General features: G+C 39.3%; 2 protein-coding genes and 2 long non-coding RNA genes across 5 annotated transcripts; 2 read left to right on the top strand and 2 right to left on the bottom strand.

Annotated features, from left to right (window-relative positions):
- Positions 1-37: 37 nt before the first annotated feature.
- LOC139774465 (mitochondrial coenzyme A diphosphatase NUDT8) lies at positions 38-1,919 on the bottom strand. Of its 2 annotated transcripts, none has more exons than XM_071709751.1 (3): positions 1,760-1,919; positions 1,167-1,397; positions 38-1,051 (listed from the first exon to the last, which is right to left on the bottom strand). In XM_071709751.1, the coding sequence occupies exons 1-3, from the start codon at positions 1,802-1,804 to the stop codon at positions 563-565; spliced, it is 765 nt and encodes a 254-aa protein (XP_071565852.1). In that variant the 5' UTR covers positions 1,805-1,919; the 3' UTR covers positions 38-562. The 2 variants fall into 2 exon arrangements, with proteins under 2 accessions (XP_071565852.1, XP_071565853.1); XM_071709752.1 differs by lacking the exon at positions 1,760-1,919 and adding an exon at positions 1,569-1,753.
- Positions 1,907-14,690, top strand: LOC139774467 (uncharacterized). The gene is made up of 7 exons (XR_011718577.1): positions 1,907-2,189; positions 5,997-6,345; positions 6,629-6,777; positions 7,432-7,787; positions 12,734-13,582; positions 13,661-13,806; positions 14,018-14,690. It is a non-coding gene; the product is annotated as an uncharacterized lncRNA (long non-coding RNA).
- Positions 2,319-16,168, bottom strand: Kkv (hyaluronan synthase-like protein kkv). Its single transcript, XM_071709754.1, has 19 exons — positions 15,928-16,168; positions 15,267-15,517; positions 14,722-15,015; positions 14,032-14,241; positions 13,392-13,736; positions 12,758-13,149; positions 12,310-12,577; positions 11,963-12,225; positions 11,620-11,830; positions 11,208-11,455; positions 10,839-11,031; positions 10,471-10,625; positions 9,046-9,351; positions 8,138-8,385; positions 7,476-7,785; positions 6,545-6,721; positions 4,203-4,364; positions 3,814-4,042; positions 2,319-3,661 (listed from the first exon to the last, which is right to left on the bottom strand). The coding sequence occupies exons 1-19, from the start codon at positions 16,032-16,034 to the stop codon at positions 3,315-3,317; spliced, it is 4,716 nt and encodes a 1,571-aa protein (XP_071565855.1). The 5' UTR covers positions 16,035-16,168; the 3' UTR covers positions 2,319-3,314.
- On the top strand, positions 14,698-19,832 carry LOC139774468 (uncharacterized). Its single transcript, XR_011718578.1, has 4 exons — positions 14,698-14,998; positions 15,284-15,508; positions 17,964-18,268; positions 18,439-19,832. It is a non-coding gene; the product is annotated as an uncharacterized lncRNA (long non-coding RNA).
- The last annotated feature ends 1,957 nt before the right edge of the window (positions 19,833-21,789 follow it).

Raw genomic sequence — 21,789 nt, 5'->3', positions numbered from 1 at the left:
CTATGAATATACTAAAATATAAAGTTTATAAAGTCAATTTGCATTCGACTAAGCATTTTTATTCAATTTAATTTTGTACAAAGTTATGAACACAATGTTTTTTAAATATCATATATTAATATATATTACGTTAAAAAGAGCAAGAAAAAATCCATATCACTTTTTTATCAGTTCATTTTCTATCAATCATTGAAAAGAAAAAAATATTAATACTATATATTTCCTCGATATAACCATAACCGCTAAAATCACAGATCGAAATCTGTAACAAGTTTTGAGTATATCATAGAAAATATCTAAATTCAATTCCATTCAAAACTTATGGAATTAGAGTTGAATGATCAATTTCAAACTAAATTTTGACATTCAAAAATTTATACACAAGATTTAAAATCGAGCGAAATTTTAATGAATTCAATTTTCAATATAATAAAAAAATATATTTCTGATTTTCCAGTTACCGATAATTTAGACCATTACGTATATGAACATGGAAACCTATCAGCATCGAAATTTGAATTTATTAAAATTCTGCTGCTCTCTTTCTACTCTAATCTATCCTTTATATCTTCGAATGCGTCGCGTTATAATCAAAGTAATTCAATTCCGTCTCGCTAGAATCATTCCTTATCGGTCGTACTGAAAAGAACTTGTATTTGTAGACCTGTGGCACCAAGCATTCGAGTGCCATGTGAGTGATAGCGCCGGTAAATCCCCAGACACGGTACTTTCCACCCAGGTAACACGGCAGGGTCACAACTGGATGGCGGAAACTCGTAAAATGAATTAGCTCAGGATCGCACAATTTCTGCAAACTAACTACGAACGCTTCTTCCACCTCGTCATGATTGATCTCCAGCTTTTCCGGCACTACCTCGCCGATATAAGCCAGAACCGGCATTACGTTAACGTTGGTCTTGCCGATGAGATTTCCCGTGGTCCACACGTCGATCTTCTCCTTAGGGATCTTGAGCTCCTCCCAGGTTTCTCGCAACGCGGTTTCCCGTAGATCGACGTCAGTCTCATCGCGCATGCCACCCGGGAAAGATACCTAGAACAGATATCCTTAAGAAGAGAGCAAAAATTTATAAACTTAAAATATACATTTGTTCACATAACTTTCAAGATATTTACAGATACTAATTGTAAGAATATAAATAACTGACTTGTCCTCGATTGGATGTGAGCCTCATGGACCGCAGCGTATATAAGAAACCAAGTTCTCCTTTATATAAACATAACGGGACCAAAACGGCTGCTTCTGCCACGTTGCGCGCCTTTGGCACCCTGATGGACTTGAATTTTTCGATGCAAGCCTTACGATTGCTCTCCGAAAGCACGACTTCGGGCTTCAGGGTGGAATTGATCATGTCAACACGATGTTCGGGCGCTATGGACTTGAAATAATTAAAACAAAAGTATTTTCAGTATATAATTTTCATATAGGATCAGTACATATTGATTAGTATATTTTATTGGGTTTAATCTTGTAAGTTAATAGATAAGATTGTAAATTAATATGAAATATATAAATTGTATGTACATAACATACATACGTTAATACATACAAGTGATCTTTCATTTCAAATTTCCCACCATTGGCACTCTGACCTATCCTACGAGCTTATTTTACGAAAAAGGTTAGTAGCGCATATGGTGGCGGTCTGACGCAAACGCGATGGCCGCGATGCGATGCGTAAGCGTAATGCATGATCCGAGATTCTCTCGAAATGTCGACGACGGATCGTGAGACACTTACGAAGGCACGTAGAAAAGGGCGCATCGACGCCGCGGGTAACTTCATTAATCGGCAGATTGTCGTGACATAAATCAGTAAAACGTAAAACGTAACCACGACGAGAGACCGCAGAGCGCACACTTCGACCGTTGACGGACCACTTTGCCACCACTTGCTTTACTTCACTTTACTTGCTTGTCGACTAAAGTTCCGAAAACGGTTTACAGATGTCACCCCTATAGTCTTTTTTAATCTTGTGATGAATAAAAGAGAATCGACGAATTTACATTTTACATTTACTATACACCGGACGTACCCTACAACCTTGAGAAGACCGTTGGCCGTACGAACCTCGCTCGTAGAGATTTGGGGCCATTTATTTGCATTTATTTAACAGAAGAAGAAGACGAATTTACATCATCCTGATTGTCGTGGTAACGTCATCATCATGGTAAGTCTTGTACACCTTGTATATATAAAATTATTGTAAATAAATAATATATGAATTTATAATAATATAATAAATATGAAGAATATAATTACAAAGGTAATATATACATATATACAATAAGATACAATATTTTGTTTGAATAAAGTTTATTCAAAATCTTTCGCAATTCTGGAGCATTATTGTTACTATTATTTTATTACTGTTTTTTTTTACTATTATATACTCTTATATTATACTTATACAATTTTCATACAATCCTCAAATATGCACGTGCAATTTACATACATACATACGCATTTACGCATCCATACATAAGTTTCTACTTTAAATATCGGCCTTATCACATACGCAAAAAGAACGGAGCGAGTAAGCGTAATCATCGCGGTCACCGCCGATTTATTTAGCGCCAGCGGTGATAATACGAAAATTAGGTCCGTTTCTTTTAACTGCGTTACGTTATATTTTCTGCATTTATATCTATATAATATTATAAAATATAAAAAAGGGATATATTTTAATCTGTATTTCCGAGATTTGGAAGAAGGAAGAAAAATGCAGAAAAGTATGCAGAAAGCGTAGTTAAAATCGTTACGATATAAGATGTGTATATTTTTTATGGATCTCGAGCAATCAAAAATGTGTGTGCGAATAATAACGATGAGCGGAAAGTTAAAATAAAAGTAGGAAAAAAGTGTGTGAAAACGTGAAAGAGAATGCGATCGTGCTTCGTTAGCTAAATTCGCGTGCGGCTCTTTCTCATCTTTTCTATTTATAAAAATTATTTCATGACAAATACAATTAACAGAGCGCGTCCTAGATATTAAAACATATTGTAACGGTACTTGTATTAAAAACCGCACGGATTTTCTCGATCAGCTGTTGATTTGAAGAACTCGTTCCCGAATAGTTTTAAACCCATTGGAAAAGAACTTGTACCTTGACCACCTTGACTTGTATTTTCAGCGCACTTACCAAGAAGTGTCAGTGATTCACGTAATCTCGACGAAACAGCCCTCAGCCCTGTTACAGAGATTCGATTCGAAAATGAGCTCTTCGATAAATAAATTCTTCATTAATCTAGCGCAAAGCGCAACAACAAAGAGTTGGGAGAAACGCATGTCACAGTCACACGTTGGAGTTTGCCTCTCGCCACGTGACCTGATTGCCACCGAGATTCTGCAACCGCAGACTGTTTCTGGGGCTGTCGTCGCCCTCGTAGCCGGCGTTCACGTGCCCCGCTGCCGACAGTGCCGACGTTGCAGCCGGGTGTCCCTCGAACACGTCCTTGACAGATATCTGACTGCTGCGGGACGGCCGGCCCTGGATCCCAAGGGGGTTGCCCGCCACGCCGTAGATGTTGTTCGCGCCCAGGGTCTGCATCTGCGACTTCCGGCGCATCGCCATTATGCTGTTGCGCCTACCCTCGAACGCCTTAAACGCCTCGCGTCGCGTCGACATGTTCCTCGACAGACCTGGGGATTTTCCATTCGATATTACGAAAAGCGATCACTTAGTAAACTTAGTTTTAAAGATATATCGAATATTATACGTTCGGAATTCCTTTCTGTCCTATTTTATCTTTGTTTTGCAGACCATACGTGACCATACTTGGTCTCTCCCTTACCTGCGCCCTCGTTCATGCTGAAGAAACGTTGCCTGAAGGCGACGTCGAGCGTGTTGATCGCCTGCGTCTTCCTGCGACTCTTTTCCAGATTTCTGATCGTTTTTCGTCTACCGGGCCCGCTACCGCTGCCCTCCTCGTAGTCACCTTCTATCCCGTCTAGTCTCTGAAGATCTCGCACTATGTCGACCGCGTGTTTCGACAGCAGGGCTTCCTCGGAGAGATCCTTCGTCTGCGAAGATCATTGAGCGTTGACGTGAAACAGCTCGGACGGATCAAGTTGTTGTAGCAAAAAGTCCGTCGTGTATTTGTCCAAGTGATTAAAACGACCAACATTTTGCACAACAATTCGACAAGATAGGTATAATTCTATAAGAGAGACGTATGCGCACCTTCTTGCAACAGTCTAAACTGGTGCTGGCCAGAATGTGGGCCAGGGTGCCGAATCGGTGGAACAGCATCGCGGTGAATTGTATGACCAATATCAGCGCGAAGAAGAAGACGAACACAAGACCGATCGGTTCGAGTTGCAAGTACTCCTTCGTGATGTGCACCTGTAAAATCGCGATACGTGTGTAGAATGCGTTGCGATACGCGACAAAATGTTATTTTTAAGAAGCAACGCTCGCGATAGCGACCGAAATCTAAAGAGAGTGGACCTCTGTCTACTTAATTTAATTTAAAAAATGATAGAAATGATCAAAATCAGTTAATGTAAATTGTTATTGAATCATTGAATCGTTAAAGTATATAATAAGTTAAATTTTTTAAGTTATTCCTAGAAGATTTGACATTTCGAATTATTTTCTCGCGATTCATAGAAATTTCATTTCAAGTTACATTCAATAAAGAATTATAATCCGATCGATCGCCATCGATAATCATTCCTTCGTGAGTATGTACATCAATTAAAAACAATTGAGTATAAAAGGATAGGTCATTAGATGTTAAGATTCGGTGACTTTCGTGCGTGTTAAGATTAACACACTTATGACAAACATACATAAGATATGTACACACGCTTATGAGATAACGAGTTCGATACGAGTTCGGTTGAACTCCCGATGAGAAGACACTGAAAGCAATTATCGCGTTATGTACGTTAGTGGTGCTCGTCCGTTGCCACAGCTGGCAATAATGGTGCATGGTCAAAGTTAGACACAACAAAAGAGAGAAGAGACGCAGATCCGAGGATCCACAGATCTCCAGGAATCTGTACAGCCTCAGATCTGAGAGTTCGCGATCCCAAGATTCTCATGTCGAGAGACAGATATATTCTCTTCAGTACTATTCAGTTAATTTTTTAATAGCAATTTTAATTATAGAATAATATTAGTTTTAATAATTAAAAAATTTTAATTTTGATTAGAAAATACTAATTTTAATAATAGTAACAATTTTCACGTGATAATAATTTTTATAATAATAATAATACTAATAATTTTTAGGTATCACGTAGAATAAAAAATTGAAAATTAAAAAATTGATTTTTTTGCCCAAAAATTATTAGCTTCAAGTCTTTCGAGAAACAGGTCTCTCGACATTCGTCTCTACTTTTACATCGATTATGTAATCAAATTAATAAGGCTTAATTTCATTTCATAAATCGATCTTGTCTAATTTTGGTAAAAAGGAGCAAATGGGAGAATGTTATTGTGACATTAATCTCTGGTTATTCCTATATAGTCAGGGTCACTAAAAATCATCTCCCACGCCATTTCATTCCATTCCATTCCATTCGACCCAGGGTGAGGGTGAGGTACCTGTGCGTGAGAATATTAATCAGAGACCATCCACGTGCTGTCGAACGAACCAGTTGGGTTAATGACATAAAAACATATGTACATATTGAATCGGTTGCAATGTCATCACCGAAGTGCTCGCCCCCGACGCATTCGGGTGCTCGGATAATTTGATAAACTGGTTTCGAAATTTTGTGGATATTAAAAGTCTGAGAACTCAAATTTCTAAAAGTTGAAAATTCAAAGTAAAGAATCGTTAAAGATTCGAGGAAACTTTAGCGTCGTAATTTTTAACAAACTCTGATTATCATTATTTCCATTTTTATTAATTTTTGTTAATTTCCTTATCAAGTATTTGATAATTTTGCCAAGTCTTATTTGAAAGATTTATAATTAATAATAATAATAATAATAATAATAATAATAATAAATGAAAACTTCTAGAGATGAGCATCCAGACGCATCGAGAGCGATTTTAACGAGACACCGTGTGTAGGACACCACCATGGCACCGACTTAATCCTTTCCCCCTGATGCTTGATCATCGGATACCTCCGAGGTCTCCTCGACGTAGGTGATGTTGGTCTTGACACCGAGCGGCCAGACAACGTGCAGCTGATCCTTGTTCAGCTGTAGCAAGAATACGATCAGAACGAACAACGCATTGAACATTAGAAACGCGAACACGCTCTTGTTGCGTAGCTCGATCAGATCGGCGGCGATGCGGGCCTGTTGCGTGCGCGTGGTAAATGCGAGAGAAACAGAAAAAAAGAGACGACACAAGATTAGAATAGTAAGTATAAGAAAACTCCGTCGATCGGTCCATCGATCCGTCGATCTTTCGTTATCTCGGTTAACGATCCGTCAATTTTATTGCGCGTTTATTCTCGTAAATTTAACACGCACAAATTGGAGTACAAGTTTATCGTTAACGTTTTGCTCGAGATAAATCCATGATCGAGGATGCGAGGCGCCGACGGAGCTAGTTTTACCTCCATGGTAGTATGGTCATACGTGACGTTCGTCTTGATGCCGAATGGCCACTTGATGTGCAACAAGTCTTTGTTCAATTGCAGCAGAAAGACGATCAGGACGAAGAGGGCATTCATCATAAAAAACGCAAAGACGCTCTGGTCGCGTAGGTCCTTTAAATCTTTGGCGACTCGTGCCTGATTGGGGCAGCATGGCGTATATTAATTGGAATTGGAATATATGAAAAATGCGCGTAAGTAATATATGTATATATATACTTTCTGTAAAACATAAAAATTACTTTGCTTCGAGGAACAAGCCTTCAATCTTTGATCCAATTTTATTTAAATTTTAGCCATCGGTAATTCTTCCCAATTTTTATTTATATAAAATTATTTTTTATTGTATCAAGAATTCTTTCTTTTTTTAATTTAATCATTCTTAGTCAAAGGACGATTTTCTTCAATTTTTAATTTAATTTATTATTTGGCTGCGCGATCACAAGCGGAGGATAGATTTTTTCATCTAACAGGAAGTAATGTTGAAACAAGTTGATTAAAGTACAAATATAAATACTTGACAAAAGTAATTTTTGTTTCTTCATCCTTGATCGACACTTGCAGCGACAAAGACGTATTGTGCGGATTGTATCGTGCAAAATGTTCTGATTCCGACATTTTATTCCATTGTATCAAATTAATTTACATTAATTATGTTAATAATTAGTTAATATTTCTCTGTAAAAATGTATAGAATTTTAAGTTGAAGTACAAAGTAAAAAATTTTGTGACGCTTAACGCTTAAAAAAAACGTTACTGGTAAAAATTGATTGAGAATCCCCGAAATAAAAAAAAAACCGAATCTTATAAAATAAATTGTAATAAATTTTTCTTGTTTTTCTTACAAGTTCCAGAGAGGATTGAATAAAGTTCCAACGTTTCGACATGTTACCTTCTCCGTTTTGTCCTCGTCGATCGGGTAGAGATACTTCTCCAGCAGGTCCTTCCAGAATAGCTCCTCCTGCATCGATAACACGTCCACCTCTCCCTTCTTCAGACCGTCATCGTTCAACCAGTACGGTCGCGTGAGGAAGTTACTGCCGTCGCGATGACCTTCGGTATTCTGACTAGTCACCGTCTCCGTCTCGCTGCCTTCGTCGTCCTCGGGATCCTCGCCGATGGCACCCAGGTGGTCGGCTGTGCGCGAACCCACGGAAGAGGCTCTCCTTCGTCCGGAAGCGTGACTGTGAGGATCCACCGCTCTGTAAGTAAGAGAAATTAATCTGTTTTTTTTTTTTTCGAGAATTGATCTGATTGAGCTTAAGTTAAAATTAAAATAGTTAATACCTATATATATAATAACACTGCGCTTTTTTTATATAAATAACAGGAGAAAATATTTGTTATCTACTTTTCACAGAAAACTGACGTTTTCTAGCGATCTACTTTTCCATAACGTTACTCGCATAATTCCGAAACTTTTTCGCTTCGTAAATCGGAGTGTCTCACATTTTTGTGAGATCTCTTTAATTGTAAGGAATTCTTACTCTTGATCTATAACAGTTCGCAATAATCTTTTGTCACTCCGGATATTATTACACGTTTCTTTCCTACCTTTCGATGGTCTCAAGCCTTTTACCGAGCTGCTCGAGCGACTCGGCGATCGCCACGAGCTGTTGCTTCTCGGAAGACGGCTTGCCATGGGTGCACAGCAAGCATTTGAACAAACCGGCCAGCGATATCTCGATAGATCCCTGATCATCGTCATTGGTGCCGGCGCCGTTTTGCAGAAAGCCCAGCAGGGATTTCTGTTTGGCCTTGCGCTTCGCCTCCTCCGCCTCCCGCTTCTCTTGCTCGAGTTCCTGAATCGTATCAACGATTGTGATAAACACGCGAAAACACGATCCTCATTTGCCATGTGTTCCTCATTAAATAATGTGAGTTCAAGTTAAATAAATAAGTCATATAATACAGACAGAATATTAATAGACCAAAGCGACGACCTTCTAACAGCTTTTATGAAAAAACTTTTATTATGAACGGAATGATTTTAGTAATAAATAAACTTTTTTAGAACTTATAAATATACAATATTATACATTTAACTTTACATTTATACATTTAATTATATTTCAATATTACATATCTAATTACTAAATTAATAAAAATATTAAATTTTATTTCAAAATTAATCTATATAACATATAGATTATCTGATATTTTTATAATTTACTATTATTAATTCTAATTGAAATAAAACCAACTACAAATTATTTAAATTAATTTAATCACATTAACAAAATTCTAAAAGCTTTTGATTTCTTCTATTTCTTAATTCTCTTTGGAGACCGATTAAATAAATTTCTGAAGAATCTTAATTCTCGACGTGTTCAATAAGGAGTGTTAATTGAAAAACATAAAATATTCTTGTATATGTTAACAAAATTGCGAAAGCCGAGCATTTGCCGGAGTACCTCGACCAGATTTTAGTTGGAGTTAGTAAAGTAAGTGAGATTAATTACCGCGCAGCTCTTCTTCATCTTAATTTCCCGCGTGCCCCATGAGATGTTATTGAGATTGCAGAGTGAGTATATGATTAGTAGCACATACATCGAGGGCACCGCTAGATAATAGATTAGACCGTGCAGCAGGCAATTGACCTCGTAGGGATGCAGAAGACCCGCTATCACGAACTCGCCCACCACGAGGAACATGAACCACGCGCTCGGCGACATTACGGTATCTTTCACGATGTTTATCGCGAACGCGACGGTCACCGCGGTCATCATGATCGCGTACATGGTGCTGATCACGGCAGCTACTATTATCTGTCATCAAGAACCGCCAACCTTCGTGTACGTTAAGTCGCCTTCTGTTCTGAGTTAAACAAAGCTGAAGCTGAAGTGCGATGGACTCTTACGACAAAGCGAATGATTGTGAGATGGTTTGATCGAAGGAATTTCGACAGGATTATTCCCCCTATCTCCGAAGCGCAGCCTTATCCGGTTCGTACACTGGAGAACGTTCAAGTTGTTTCAACACGCGATTAAATACACGAGATAATACATTCAATTTATTTGGCAAACAAATAAAAATGTTATTTTTATTTACAAAAAAGTTACTTCGCACAGTAAATTATGATTTTAGCAAAGAAGAATTCGAGATATGAGATATTAAATATCTTTTGTAACGGCGCCGTTGTTACATCTCCAGGAAAAAATATCGAAATGATAAAGCGGGATCCAACAGCCTCAACCTTCACCTTTTCAAAGCCCTGTTCACCTGAGATACACTTGCATTTAATTACACCAGTGCTAAAAATGAAAAATAAATTTTAAAAAATGTTCGACCCTGACGAACCTTCTTAGTTTTTTTTGTTTGGACCTCCCTGGTGCCCCAGGACACAACATTAAGATTGATGATGGAGTACAATATGAGGAGCAAGTACATGGACGGAATGGACAACAAGTATATGATGCCAGGCACGATACACCAGAATTCTTGAGGATGTAGACAGGCTGCTATGAAGAATGAACTCGACAATGATATTAGGAAGATCGCCGAGGGCGAGCCTATGCCGTCCTCGCCGAGCTGTAGGGCAGTACCTACGATCACCGCCATCATGATCATCGCATACGCCGTCGACAGGATCTGAGCGCATAAAAGCTGAAAACCATCCACTCTTAATTTTTTCCTGGCTCACGTTTCAAGAGATCTTCAGGACGGATTCGAGTACTACATCGGAAGTCGCGAACATTGTGCGAAAAATGAATCGACGTCGCGTGAGAGAATATATTATTTTGCGATATTATTACACAATATTATAATTAAGAATTATGGTTCTGATGAAAGTGAATTCCGCGAGCGAAAGACGATCACAATGCGCGAAAAAAGCGGATACGGACGAATCAAACACAGACGCGACGAATCAAAAGAGAGATACTTACCTGTATGTTCGATTTGCACGTGAAACAGACGATCATGAAGAGCAAAATGGGAATGATGTTGTAGTAGAAGCTAGTCCAGTTGTCAATTTTGAAAGCCGCCACAAAGGCACCCACCAACATGAGAAAGATCGTGCCGGGTCCCAGAATCGTACCACCTGTTTTAAAATCAAAGTAAAAAGATATATAAAAATTGAAATATTCCAATAATTTGATACGTTAAATTATTATATATATATATATATATATATATATATAATTTTATTTTATGCTAATTTAATTATAATGTAATCTTGTTATTTAATCATGAAATCAAATCTAAGATGCTATAATTCAATCAATTTTCTGAGTGGATTGAGAGAAGCACTTGCCCATCAGTAGGATTTGATACGAGATGTAAGGCAGCGAGATATTGTCGTTGATTTTAATCGTGCGTTTCGCGTCCATTAGCAGATCCATAATATTGGCAATGGTGGAGGGTACCCAACGGCGCCGTTGGTTATAGAACTCGTTAAATCCTTCCGGTGCGTGGGTATAAGCGTCGCTCGCTGCGGAATATTCCACCTACAGTGCATCGTAAAAAATTAAAAATAATTTTAAATAAAACAATTACATCAATATAATAAAAATTTTCGTAAAAACAAAGTATTAATAATAAATCAATTATAATGCAATGAATCAAATGTAATAATGTCAGCTAGAATAAAACGGTCATTAGCGATAGCGAAATCGGTGCATACCCTGTATCCTCGTTGCAATAGCAACGTGCACAGCCAACGGTCCTCTCCCTGATCGTACTGCACGTAGTGCCTTGCCTCGTCGGACTTGGTCGTGTACTTCTTCATCACGTTGTCATCCATCAGTGCCTTGCCGCGAAACAGCGAGAAACATCCGGGACTGCAGAGTACGCAGCCGATCATGTGCTCGGTGGCCTTCTGCAGCCAGTGACCGATCGCGTACTCGAACATCTGATACCACACCATGGGTCCTGGAACATTTGCGAAACGTTTGTAATCGGGGTGCAATATTTAGATAAATACATGCAATACAATCTTTTTTACTTATTTAAATGTATGTAATCGCATCTATCGTTATTTGGTGCGATTTGATTACGATCGCGACCAGCAACGTTAAATCGCTGGCACGACTTACCAGAACCAACTGGATGAATACGACCGCAGGCGGCGCCTAGGTTCTTATTCTTCTTCATCAGATCCACGAGAAGCTTCACTGCCGCTGGTTGAAAGTCGATATCGCCGTCGAGCGTTAACAAAAACGTATTCTCGGCGATGACCTCCTTGCGATCGACGCTGATCGGTAATTCCATTAGCCGATGTCCCAGCAGGTAATACATGTACATTACCTAGTCGAGAATTGAATATCCGTTTACTAGACAATCTCTAACACTTTTAATAAAACGACTTACGTAATTGATTTCGTTAAAAGATTAGATTCCTTCTTCTGAAGTTAAATTTTTATTCTGAACGAATGATACCTGACTCCATCGCTTCCTGTGTCGGATCTTGCTCTTGTCTTTTAGATGGGCGATCATCTTCGTCTTTCCGGGAAGAGTCCAAACCAATCGTCCACCATACGGAGTCGGATACTTCTTAGGCGCTCTTACGTGCATCCTCGTTTTGTGCACATCCGATGCGGCCTCGTCCAGCGTGCCGACCAGCAATTTCACGAATCTGTTCACTTGCGACTCGTTTTCGTCGTGATCGGCCAATTCAAACGCGTCGTCGAAGAATATATGAGCTGGAGGAATACATTCTCGTGTACAAAGCAACGAACAATATATATATATATATTTACTAGGCTGCTAATAACAACGTTACTCACTTTCGAATTCGTAATAGTCGGGATCGACGACCTTGAGATATTTCTGAGCGACACGCCGCGCACTCTGGTCCTCGTCCAGGCGCAGAATACTCTTCAGGAATTCCATCATTTCTTCCTTGTTCTCATGCCACATGGTAGCGCAAGCGTAGATCCTGGTTACGTGATCGCTGCTCTTCACCGCGGACGGAGGTGTGGTCGATCCGTCCGTCTGTTCGTAGATTGTCTCATAGTCGCCATCACCCTTCTCCTTTTCTATTTCCGCCAGATCCTATCGATCGACCCGATGTCGATTAATTTAAGAACCAATACATTCTCTCAGAGTAATGTTTTCATATTTTTATTTAGGGTAATCAATTATTTTAAGATTTGAGAAGTTAAAAAGTTAATATTAACATTATTTTATTTTGCATTATTATATTGAAAGCCGTCTGACTCTGAAGATACTTACTTCGACTTTGACTTCCGGCTGATCGTCCCTTCTCCGGTTAAGGCCCATCGACTGGTCGATCAGCAGAGAGTTGTACATCGGCACAACGAAGAGCTTCTCCGTTGCCGCAAGACGCTCGCATTTCGGCGTCCAAATGTGTAGGGTGATCCAGGTCTGCGACAACAGCCACAGCAACCATACCCAGGCATACTGCTTCGACACGAATTCGTTGAGGAAATTAGGCAGCGGCGACTCGTAAAACAAGTAATCCGGTATGGTACCGTGAAAGAAGCACGGATCACTGTTGCGGAGACCGCACGCGGCGATCAGCAGCGAGATCGACACCGGTATCGTGAGATTTACCGGAAACGCGTAGCTAAAGCCTTGAATCAGGATCTTGCATGCGAATTTGCCTACGAATGACAAAATAATGTTAAAAATTAATTAATTAGAAGGTATCTTTAATTGAGAATTCAACTGAAAATCTCTTAGTTAATTAAAAATACCCCTCTCCAGGATAGTCAACATATGTATATATCTTATTTTACAAGAGCTATGATTAATAATATACCGCAAGTTTGATTGTTATTTATTTTCATGAGTATTATTCTTAAATCATTCTCCAAGTTAGTTTCAATACGCGCGATTCGCTTACCAAACACGTAGGCGAAGTAAGCGCCGGCGATCTGCAGCAGGAGAACGTAGATGGGCGTGTTGAAGTCGGCGTTGACGACCTCGGTGATGTCGCCCGTCAGAATCTCCGAGAGATCGGGCAAACTGCCGCTAGTTATCGACTTGATAGACGTGACTGTAATTTTGTGGTCACCGAAGGCGCTGCTAAACATGGTAAAGAGATGCCCGACATTTTCCCCTTTGATATATAGTATCAATATCGAGCTGATGAAGAACGCCACAATCTTCCAGACAGACACCAGCATATAGGTGAAATAACGCGTCAGTCGCATCTCCTTCTTCACTCTGCCGAGAGATCTGATTAAACCTGAGGGAAGAAAATGGACAAAAAATAAAAAGGAAGATATGTAAAATCGTTTTGAGTCAACCACGATAACGTGAGTTTAATGAATTAATGAATTAATTCAAAATTGTAATTAATCCAAACATGAATAAAATTACCATCAAAACACATAGGAAAATATGTAATTAATTATTTAATCCATTAAACAAGCTAAGTATTCTGAAAAAAAAAAGATGAAAAAGCTTGTTTTATTTCTTCTACTATTCAATTTTAATTTGAAATAAAAAGATTTTGGGTCCTGAAAGGAGCAGAAACTCACTAATCCGGCTCTGCGTGGAGACGTAATTTTCCCACCAGCCGCAGGAGACGAGAAGTAGTGCAACAGGAATCAGCCATAAGGATCGCCTCGAGCTGTCTAACAAGGGCCAAAGGACGAAGCTGGTCGCCTGGGCGGCTAGGGCGGCGATATCGACGAGAACGAGGACGAATCGTTTGGACTCGCCTTTACTTTTGTTGCGGGAAAGTAGGCCTGCGAATGTGCGCAGCGTGTGTCTTACTTTGCCTATTCTCGCGCGATCACTACTTTCATGATTATTCGCTCGGCAATACGGAACCATGGAAAAATCGAACGCGAAAGTCGGGCAATCGCGGTTGAAAGCAAGCAGATCCGTTTGCATTTCTTTCACTTAATGTAAAATATTGATCCTAGATCATATATTGCACCGTTTGGCAAATGCGATTATATTAACGCACTATATATAATTAATATTGCAAATAATAAATTAGATTTATTAACATGGGTAATTGCGTTATTTAATTATTTATTTTTATTGTATTTGATAAGTATTTTAACTCTCTTGTTTTCTTGGATAAACCTTTCTATGATTTCTTTTCAAATATATTTTTCACGTTTCTCATTTTATTCTACATTATAATTCTTTACATATTTGAAGTTCAAATAAGATAAAATTAAATTGAACCTAATTAAATTGAATTAGAATCAAATTACCCAACAATCCAGGAACGAAACACACGCAGTTAGTCAACATCGCCCCCTTGACGACGTCCAGTTCCGGAAGCACCGCCAGGAACATCAAGGCCAAGCCCACCACGTGGAACGTCTCCATGATGGAAACTACGAGAAAGTGCGCCAACTGCGGCTTCTTCCATGACTTGAAGATGCACATGCGAATGCTACGCACCAGGGTGCCGAACTCCGGCACCGCGAACGCGATTATTATGCACCATATCCACGCGATTCTTTCCTCCTCGGGCAACGTCACCAGGTATTGGTTCTCTCGGTCTATAAGAGGACGCGTGATAATAATTATCGAGGACTGAAACTTGGAAATAATCGTCGGATATTTATATGAATGTATATTTATTATTTTTTACTCTTTCCTTCTATTTCTTTGTAACCGTTTATTTAAAAATAAAATTATTTCGTTTATAATACACAATCTTTGCTGTTCGAATTAATCAGAATTGAATTTATTTGATTGGATTGGGTCAAGTAAACTTTTCACCAGGGTAAAATTTATATTTTAGTCTTACCCAATTGTCTGTTGCAGTAGAGTATTTTTCTGTCCTGTCGGAGCTGCGACGTCATGAAGAGAATCGTGCCCTTGGCGACCACGCCGCTTCCCAACACTATGACGAAAACAAGCAGATAAACGAAGACCTTGATCACCTGCACCATCCTCTCCAGGCATTTCTGGTTTGCCATGGAACCCGAGTTCGAGTCGGACTTCATTGGCGGGTTCCGGAACACATCCCATCCTTTCGTCTCAACGATCGTACGTTGGCTACGTTACAATAATTAATCGCTTATTAATCAAAACATCATTGATTAGCAAATAAAAATTTAGTTGGCATTAGGCAGCAATTTTATTTATTCAAATCTTCTCGAGAGAAAGAGAGAAAGAGATTTCAATCTTTTTATTTTAAATAATCGAAAGTAATTTAAACTAAATTATCTCACCTCAGCTTTAATTGTAATAATATATCTTCATCTAATTAATTTCAATAACTCTCACCTTTAATTGGAATTCAATCTAACTTCCAATAATCCAATGTATATTATTTATTCTCTTTATTTTTCAATTTTTCTCATCTCTAATTCCTTTATTTTGATTTTTAATTTAATTTAATTTTTTTCGTCCTTGAAATCTTGGTTCTTAGAAAGAAGAAATTAATAATGATGAAATAGTCATACCTGCCGGCATAGTCCTGAGTCAGAGGAGTGCTTTCACCATCTGAAAAATCATCCGGGCCGGTAATACCTCCCGGTATTACGCCATTCTGATGTTGGTTCTTCGCCATTCTGCAAATTGATAATTTATCTCAATTATATTTCCAATTCTTTTATTTTTAAACAACTAATGCAATTGTTATAATTGAGACTGTTAGGAATAATAAAAAATATTTTTTATGTTGCGAGCCTTCAGGGAGTGTAAAAATTGAAAATCGGAGGAACCAAATCATCAACATCTAGATCTCGAGTGTATTAAAATATATATCGAGATTTAATATGTAAAGCCGATATATTTTTTCCTCTTTTGGAGAAAAATTATTAATTATTAATCAAATTTTCATTACATTTCTTCTAGAGAAATGGTATTATAAATTATACAATTTTTTATCCAAACTATATGGCCAAAAAATTCGATAAATAATGATCTACAGGGGTGCAAAAACAAATTAACAATAAAGAGCAAACTGATAATGAAATTCAATTGAAAATATTTCTTCTGACGTTGACAAAATTTTTTATTTTTATCGCGGCTCCTCCATTTGTCTTGTACGGCCTTTAACTTCTTTCATCCTTGAGTTTACGATCAGCGAGATTATTTATTGCTTTATTGCTTAACGACAAGTTTATTATTTCACTTTAACAATCAACAGTATTTTTCTTTCCCTCGTTTACGCGTTATTAGCCGTGACCGTAATCCAGCGAACGTTAATTAATCGCTAATCTATCATTAATCAATCCAAGTCGCTGCGATCCGCGGGCCCGACCTCGTAATTTTCAACGTACGGTGACCTAACGAACTTGGCGTTTATCACGGCGTCATCGCGCGTTCGCGCAATTATCTCTCCTCAGCATCTGGCACACGTCCCCCCGCACAGGGTCCCGGCCCGCGGGGCCCGGGTACGGCGCGCGTATCTTTGTTCGGTGCGGGCCCGCGAGCCGCGGGTCGCGGGCCGCGGGAGAGAGATCCGGGGTTTCTGGTTCCTGGACTACGGTTGAAAGTGAAAGGGAAACGAAACGAACGACGTGGCAGATAACGTAGCAAGGACGTCCACTGTAACTCGACGGCTCCGCCGCCGTTCCGCGGCCGTTGCCGCCCTCGAGGCCGTGCCACGGTCCACGGTATCCCTCGGACACTCCTCCGCGCATCCCCCGGACCCGGACCCGCCCGTCGGCGTCGTTCCTAAAAATCCGTCGGCGCCGCTTATGTTAGCTAGTTCCTACGTGCGCATTCCTCTTGGCCTTTTCTTTTTCGCGCTCTTTCATCTCCTCCTCTCTCTCCTTTTCCTCTTCGTCCTCGCGTTTTTTCGTCTACGTCTCTCGATAAGGAGACGACGCGTCTCGTCGCCGCGATGTAACCGCGGAATGCGTTTTCGTGAGGCAGAAGAGAAGAGATCCATGAAGCGAGAGAGATGCTTGTTTCAATTCGCGGCTATATTGACCGATAATTAATTAAATTGATTATACATTACATATAATAATTATTGTACTATTTATCGATGAAATCTTTTATATTAATCTATTATCAATTGACATAAATTTTAATTGCTAATTAATTATTGATTAATTTAATAAATATCGTTTAAATGTGAATTTTTTGTAGAAAATTTTTCTTTTATGCTTTTTCTTAAATCGTGAGAGAAGCGTATCTGAAAAGTTTACTACAAGATTATTTCAAATTCGTATTTTATGAATTATATTTTATATACATATATATATAAAATGAAGATTGTATACGCATTACAAAATTATGGAAAGTAGTTTATAAATAATAGCATAAATAGACAATATCCAATTTTTTAAAATTGTATTCACAGAATGACGAAGAAACATTTACTTGGTACAATTATTCATTTAATTTATACAATGATACCAGAGGTCAAGATAATTCTTCGCGTATATTAGATTTTTTTCTCAATCAATAAAAAGTATCAAGAAAAGACACTTTTCTAATTTTGAAAGCTTCAATTCTTGACCGATTTTTTAAATTTTTCTTTTAGAATTCTCTCAGAGTCGCGTCGAAACTGAGGAAGTCGCGTACCGTTAGCTACCAATTCGGAATAATAAGTTTCTGGGACGATGCACGCGATCGGGTGCGACGAACTGTTATTGCTTGCGAAAGGGAATGCGGTTGATCGGAGACAGCCGGCAGTGGAGAGCTAAATTTCTAATAATCAGTTAGATTATACTGATTATTGCACCCTGCATGAATTACGACACAAGCGTCGTGATCTTGCGTCTTATTCGTCGAGAGATGTAGCAAAAGATTCATCCGATAAAAGACGGATGACTGGTCAAGAATGACGTAAGCATTCCTTTGTTAAAACTAATGAAACGTTTGTTTAATAAAAGATCCATTTATCAAAGACAGCGAAAGACTTAAATCAAAGTTCAATTTGTTGAGGACAATAGAGGATCTAACAACTTTGTAAAGAGAACGAAGATAATTATCTAATAAAAATCTACTTATTGCAGGGTGAGAATAGAGATGAGATTAGAAAAGGATAAGTGGAAAAGTCCGTTCGTCGATACCAAAAGGATTAACCCAACGGGTTAAAAGGCTTATTTATCTCTCGTCGATCTTTCATCAAACTTTCGACGAGACAGGATATGCAGCGGACTCCGGGACGAGGATCGCCAAAGAATTTCGCTCCGCGAGTGTGAGTGTGAGTCACATGTGCAGAAAAGAGCCAGAGTTCTCGGAGGAACGCGAGGTCACGAGGAAAGGAACGACCTTGCCACGGAGAATATATTTCGAGAATGGATTTTAACGCTACGACGATCGGCAGCCGGATCCAGTTCATCGTCCCCGATCGTTCGATCGTGTGGGTATATGTAGTATATATGCGAACCAACGTTTTTTCCGATCATTCCTAACCGTCTGCCTCATCGCACATTGTACATCGCTTGCTTCTTCACCGAGGAAGCAGGATCCTAGCGAGTACCGAGTCGCGAGTACGTACCCACGATTTCTCGCCGATTACGTGTATACACAGGATGCACCGTAAAGCGTAGATCGGTATCGGTATCAGTATCGAATGTCGATCGCTCGAGTGATTTGTACTTATATCTCTCGTGGCTAAAATTCTCTAATGGTGCAATCGCATTTCTTCGTTTGTCCTGTTGTACTTTACTTAGGTTGTCTGCAGTTTTGGATTAGATTATATTTAAAATCCAAAGATATAATTATATTATACTATATTAATTTTAAATAATGGCCATTATACTTTTCTGTCGGCGGAAAGATTTTTGCGTAAATGTATTTCATTAAATTGTTCGGTAGATATTACCATAATTAATAATTTAACGATACAGATTAGTATAATTGTATTGATTTATTTATCCAAGTTTTACTTTCATATACGATACGTTTCAATAATTAGCATTATTGAATTTGGTTCGAGCGTCGGAGGGGGTGGCTTACCTCGCAATCTCTCGAAAGATTCGCGATCGAACTCTCGAATGAATTTTCCGCCAAAACGTAGCTCCGTTGCGCTATTTTCTAAATTCCCCTCACTATCGCAATCGCAGCTCATTCGCAACTCCGTGTACACTGCGTGCAAGTCGCGCGAAACTCTCGACGGTGGCGGTGGCGGTGGCGTGTATCCCGCCTCATAACGCGCTTACTTTCTCTTCTTCCCTGCGTGTCACGCCGCCCGCGGTAACGGTAACGGAATCTATTTCTGCGAGACCGGAGACAGCTCCTGCGATCCATCCGTTGGCCCGCAATGCGATCGTCTCGGATTCGCGAGAACGCAGAAAGTGAAAACGCAGGAAAGATTTTCCCGCGACGCTCTCCTCGCGCACGCGAGAATCCCGCTCCGATTTTATCTATTATCCACTATTTTATCTATGTCACACCTTTGGGTTTGCAACGCGTGCTGGATTTCCGTACAGTGAATCGGCCGCGCGATTCCGGTAACTGATGTCGGCGATATTGACAATGACTATAATGAGGAACCCCTATCGTCGCGCGCGCGATTAATTGCCTAATGCCTTGAAATCGCGATAATATATCTTTCGATATTATACACGGTGGGAAAAATCGGAAGAGAGACTTATCGCTAGGGATTCACCTCACGTTAATATCGATAATGTCTCTCGCCGTCTTCCTCTTATAATCAATTTTCAGACAATTAAAGAGACAATAAAACGGCGGATTGTTGACAATGACTCACGAGATGACCGAACTCGGCCATCCGATAAAGAGCTTGCGCGCTCGATGGCAATCGCGGATAAGTCGAAAAATTTTGCAAGACGGTTGAAGACGCACTTCCTGGTTACGCTATCGCGCGTCTTTGTCGCCGATACACGGCTATTGACCGCGAGATCGGATCGGCGACGATCGGCCACGACCCAAGGATCTAACGCGGGCGGGATCGATGGATCACCACGCGCAATTACACGCGGATCGGCGATAGTGAAAGTAACGGGCGCAAGGTCACGCCGTTTCCATGCATAAATATGCAATTATCGTCTCCCCGGGGCCGCGATCTCTCGCAATGCACCGTCTCGTCACGGGGGGATTCGCACGCCGCGACGCCGCCCCCTTACTCATCTCCCAAGACGATCAATGAAGCTCTGGGAGTAAATGCGAGACCGTTTCGTCACGGCCGCGGCGCGGCGCGGCGCGGCGCGGCGCGTTCGCGCTGTACGTTCCCGTTACGGTATATCGTCCCCCCGACTCCTTTCGTCATTATCACTTTCTGGACCGTTCGCTAGATTCCTTAACCCTTCGTGTAGATTCGCGAGAGTTTGAAATCTCGGAATCTGCATGTATAAATTTTGCTCGGTTTAATATTAATAACTGCAATAATAATTCTTACTTTACGTTTTCCATTATCTTCGGTTTCTTTTAGCTTTATTATTTTTTTAATATTATTTATCAAACTCTCATCTCTTCTCATTCCGTCGTCGCATTATAAGGTCTTAAAATCTTGAAATTTTAATCGTAATAAACATAAATTTCGTTAACATTATTCTAATATTAATAATTATAATGATAATTGTTTTAAATTCCATTACTCTCAAATCCTTTCAGCTACTACTTTCTTATACTGTTTGTTAAATTCTTATTTCTCTTCATATATCTCGAGGTTGTTATACAAAATCTTGAAAATCTCGAAATTTCAATTGTAATGAACGTACATTTTTCATTATGTACATTGAACACAAAGGTACATTTGAGCGCGCAAAGTTCTAAAATTTTAGATTCTAGTTGACCTACACGAACGTCATTCATGCTATTTTAGTATGTCATAAATATTCGAGTTCCCACTGTACCCCCACGATCGCCGGATTCTGCGTCATGACGTGCGTGAAATCCCGAAATCTCGGAATCCTAAGCTTCCCGTATGGAAACTTCAGGCGCATAGTTCTCGCGTAACAGCGTAAACGGGGCACGCAACAAAACTACTTTCATTTCTGCTCGCGGCGATTAATAAGTAGGAAGTTAACCCAGTAAAGCCGTGATTATAGCATAAAGGATCTTGATTAAATCATAATTCTATATTTTCGAAAGTTCACGGTTTAGATCCTAAAATTAAGTCGTCAATAATTTTAGAAATTTGAAGGCGTGTAGAATCCTTGTAAGACTTTCGATCCACCAGAATAGAGAGCCGTAATTATAATATAAACGATTTTAATTAAATCGCGACTGTTTCTACTTTCTAAAAAATTTTCGGATTAATCTGTTGAAGCATCAAGTAGTTGATAATTTAAATTTTGGATATTCGGAACTTTAAGAAATCTTTGAAAAATTCTTAAGCGTTAAAAAGAAATAAAATCACGATTTACAGAATTTCAATTACATAAAAAAATGTTTTT

Source organism: Temnothorax nylanderi, unplaced genomic scaffold (assembly GCF_030848795.1).
Source record: "Temnothorax nylanderi isolate EJ_2023f unplaced genomic scaffold, tnyl_v1.0 TNYL_tig0081_pilon, whole genome shotgun sequence".
In the NCBI taxonomy this organism is placed as follows: domain Eukaryota; kingdom Metazoa; phylum Arthropoda; class Insecta; order Hymenoptera; family Formicidae; genus Temnothorax; species Temnothorax nylanderi.
The sequence above is the reverse complement of the archived record's forward strand: the minus strand, read 5'-3'. Positions and strand labels throughout refer to the sequence as shown.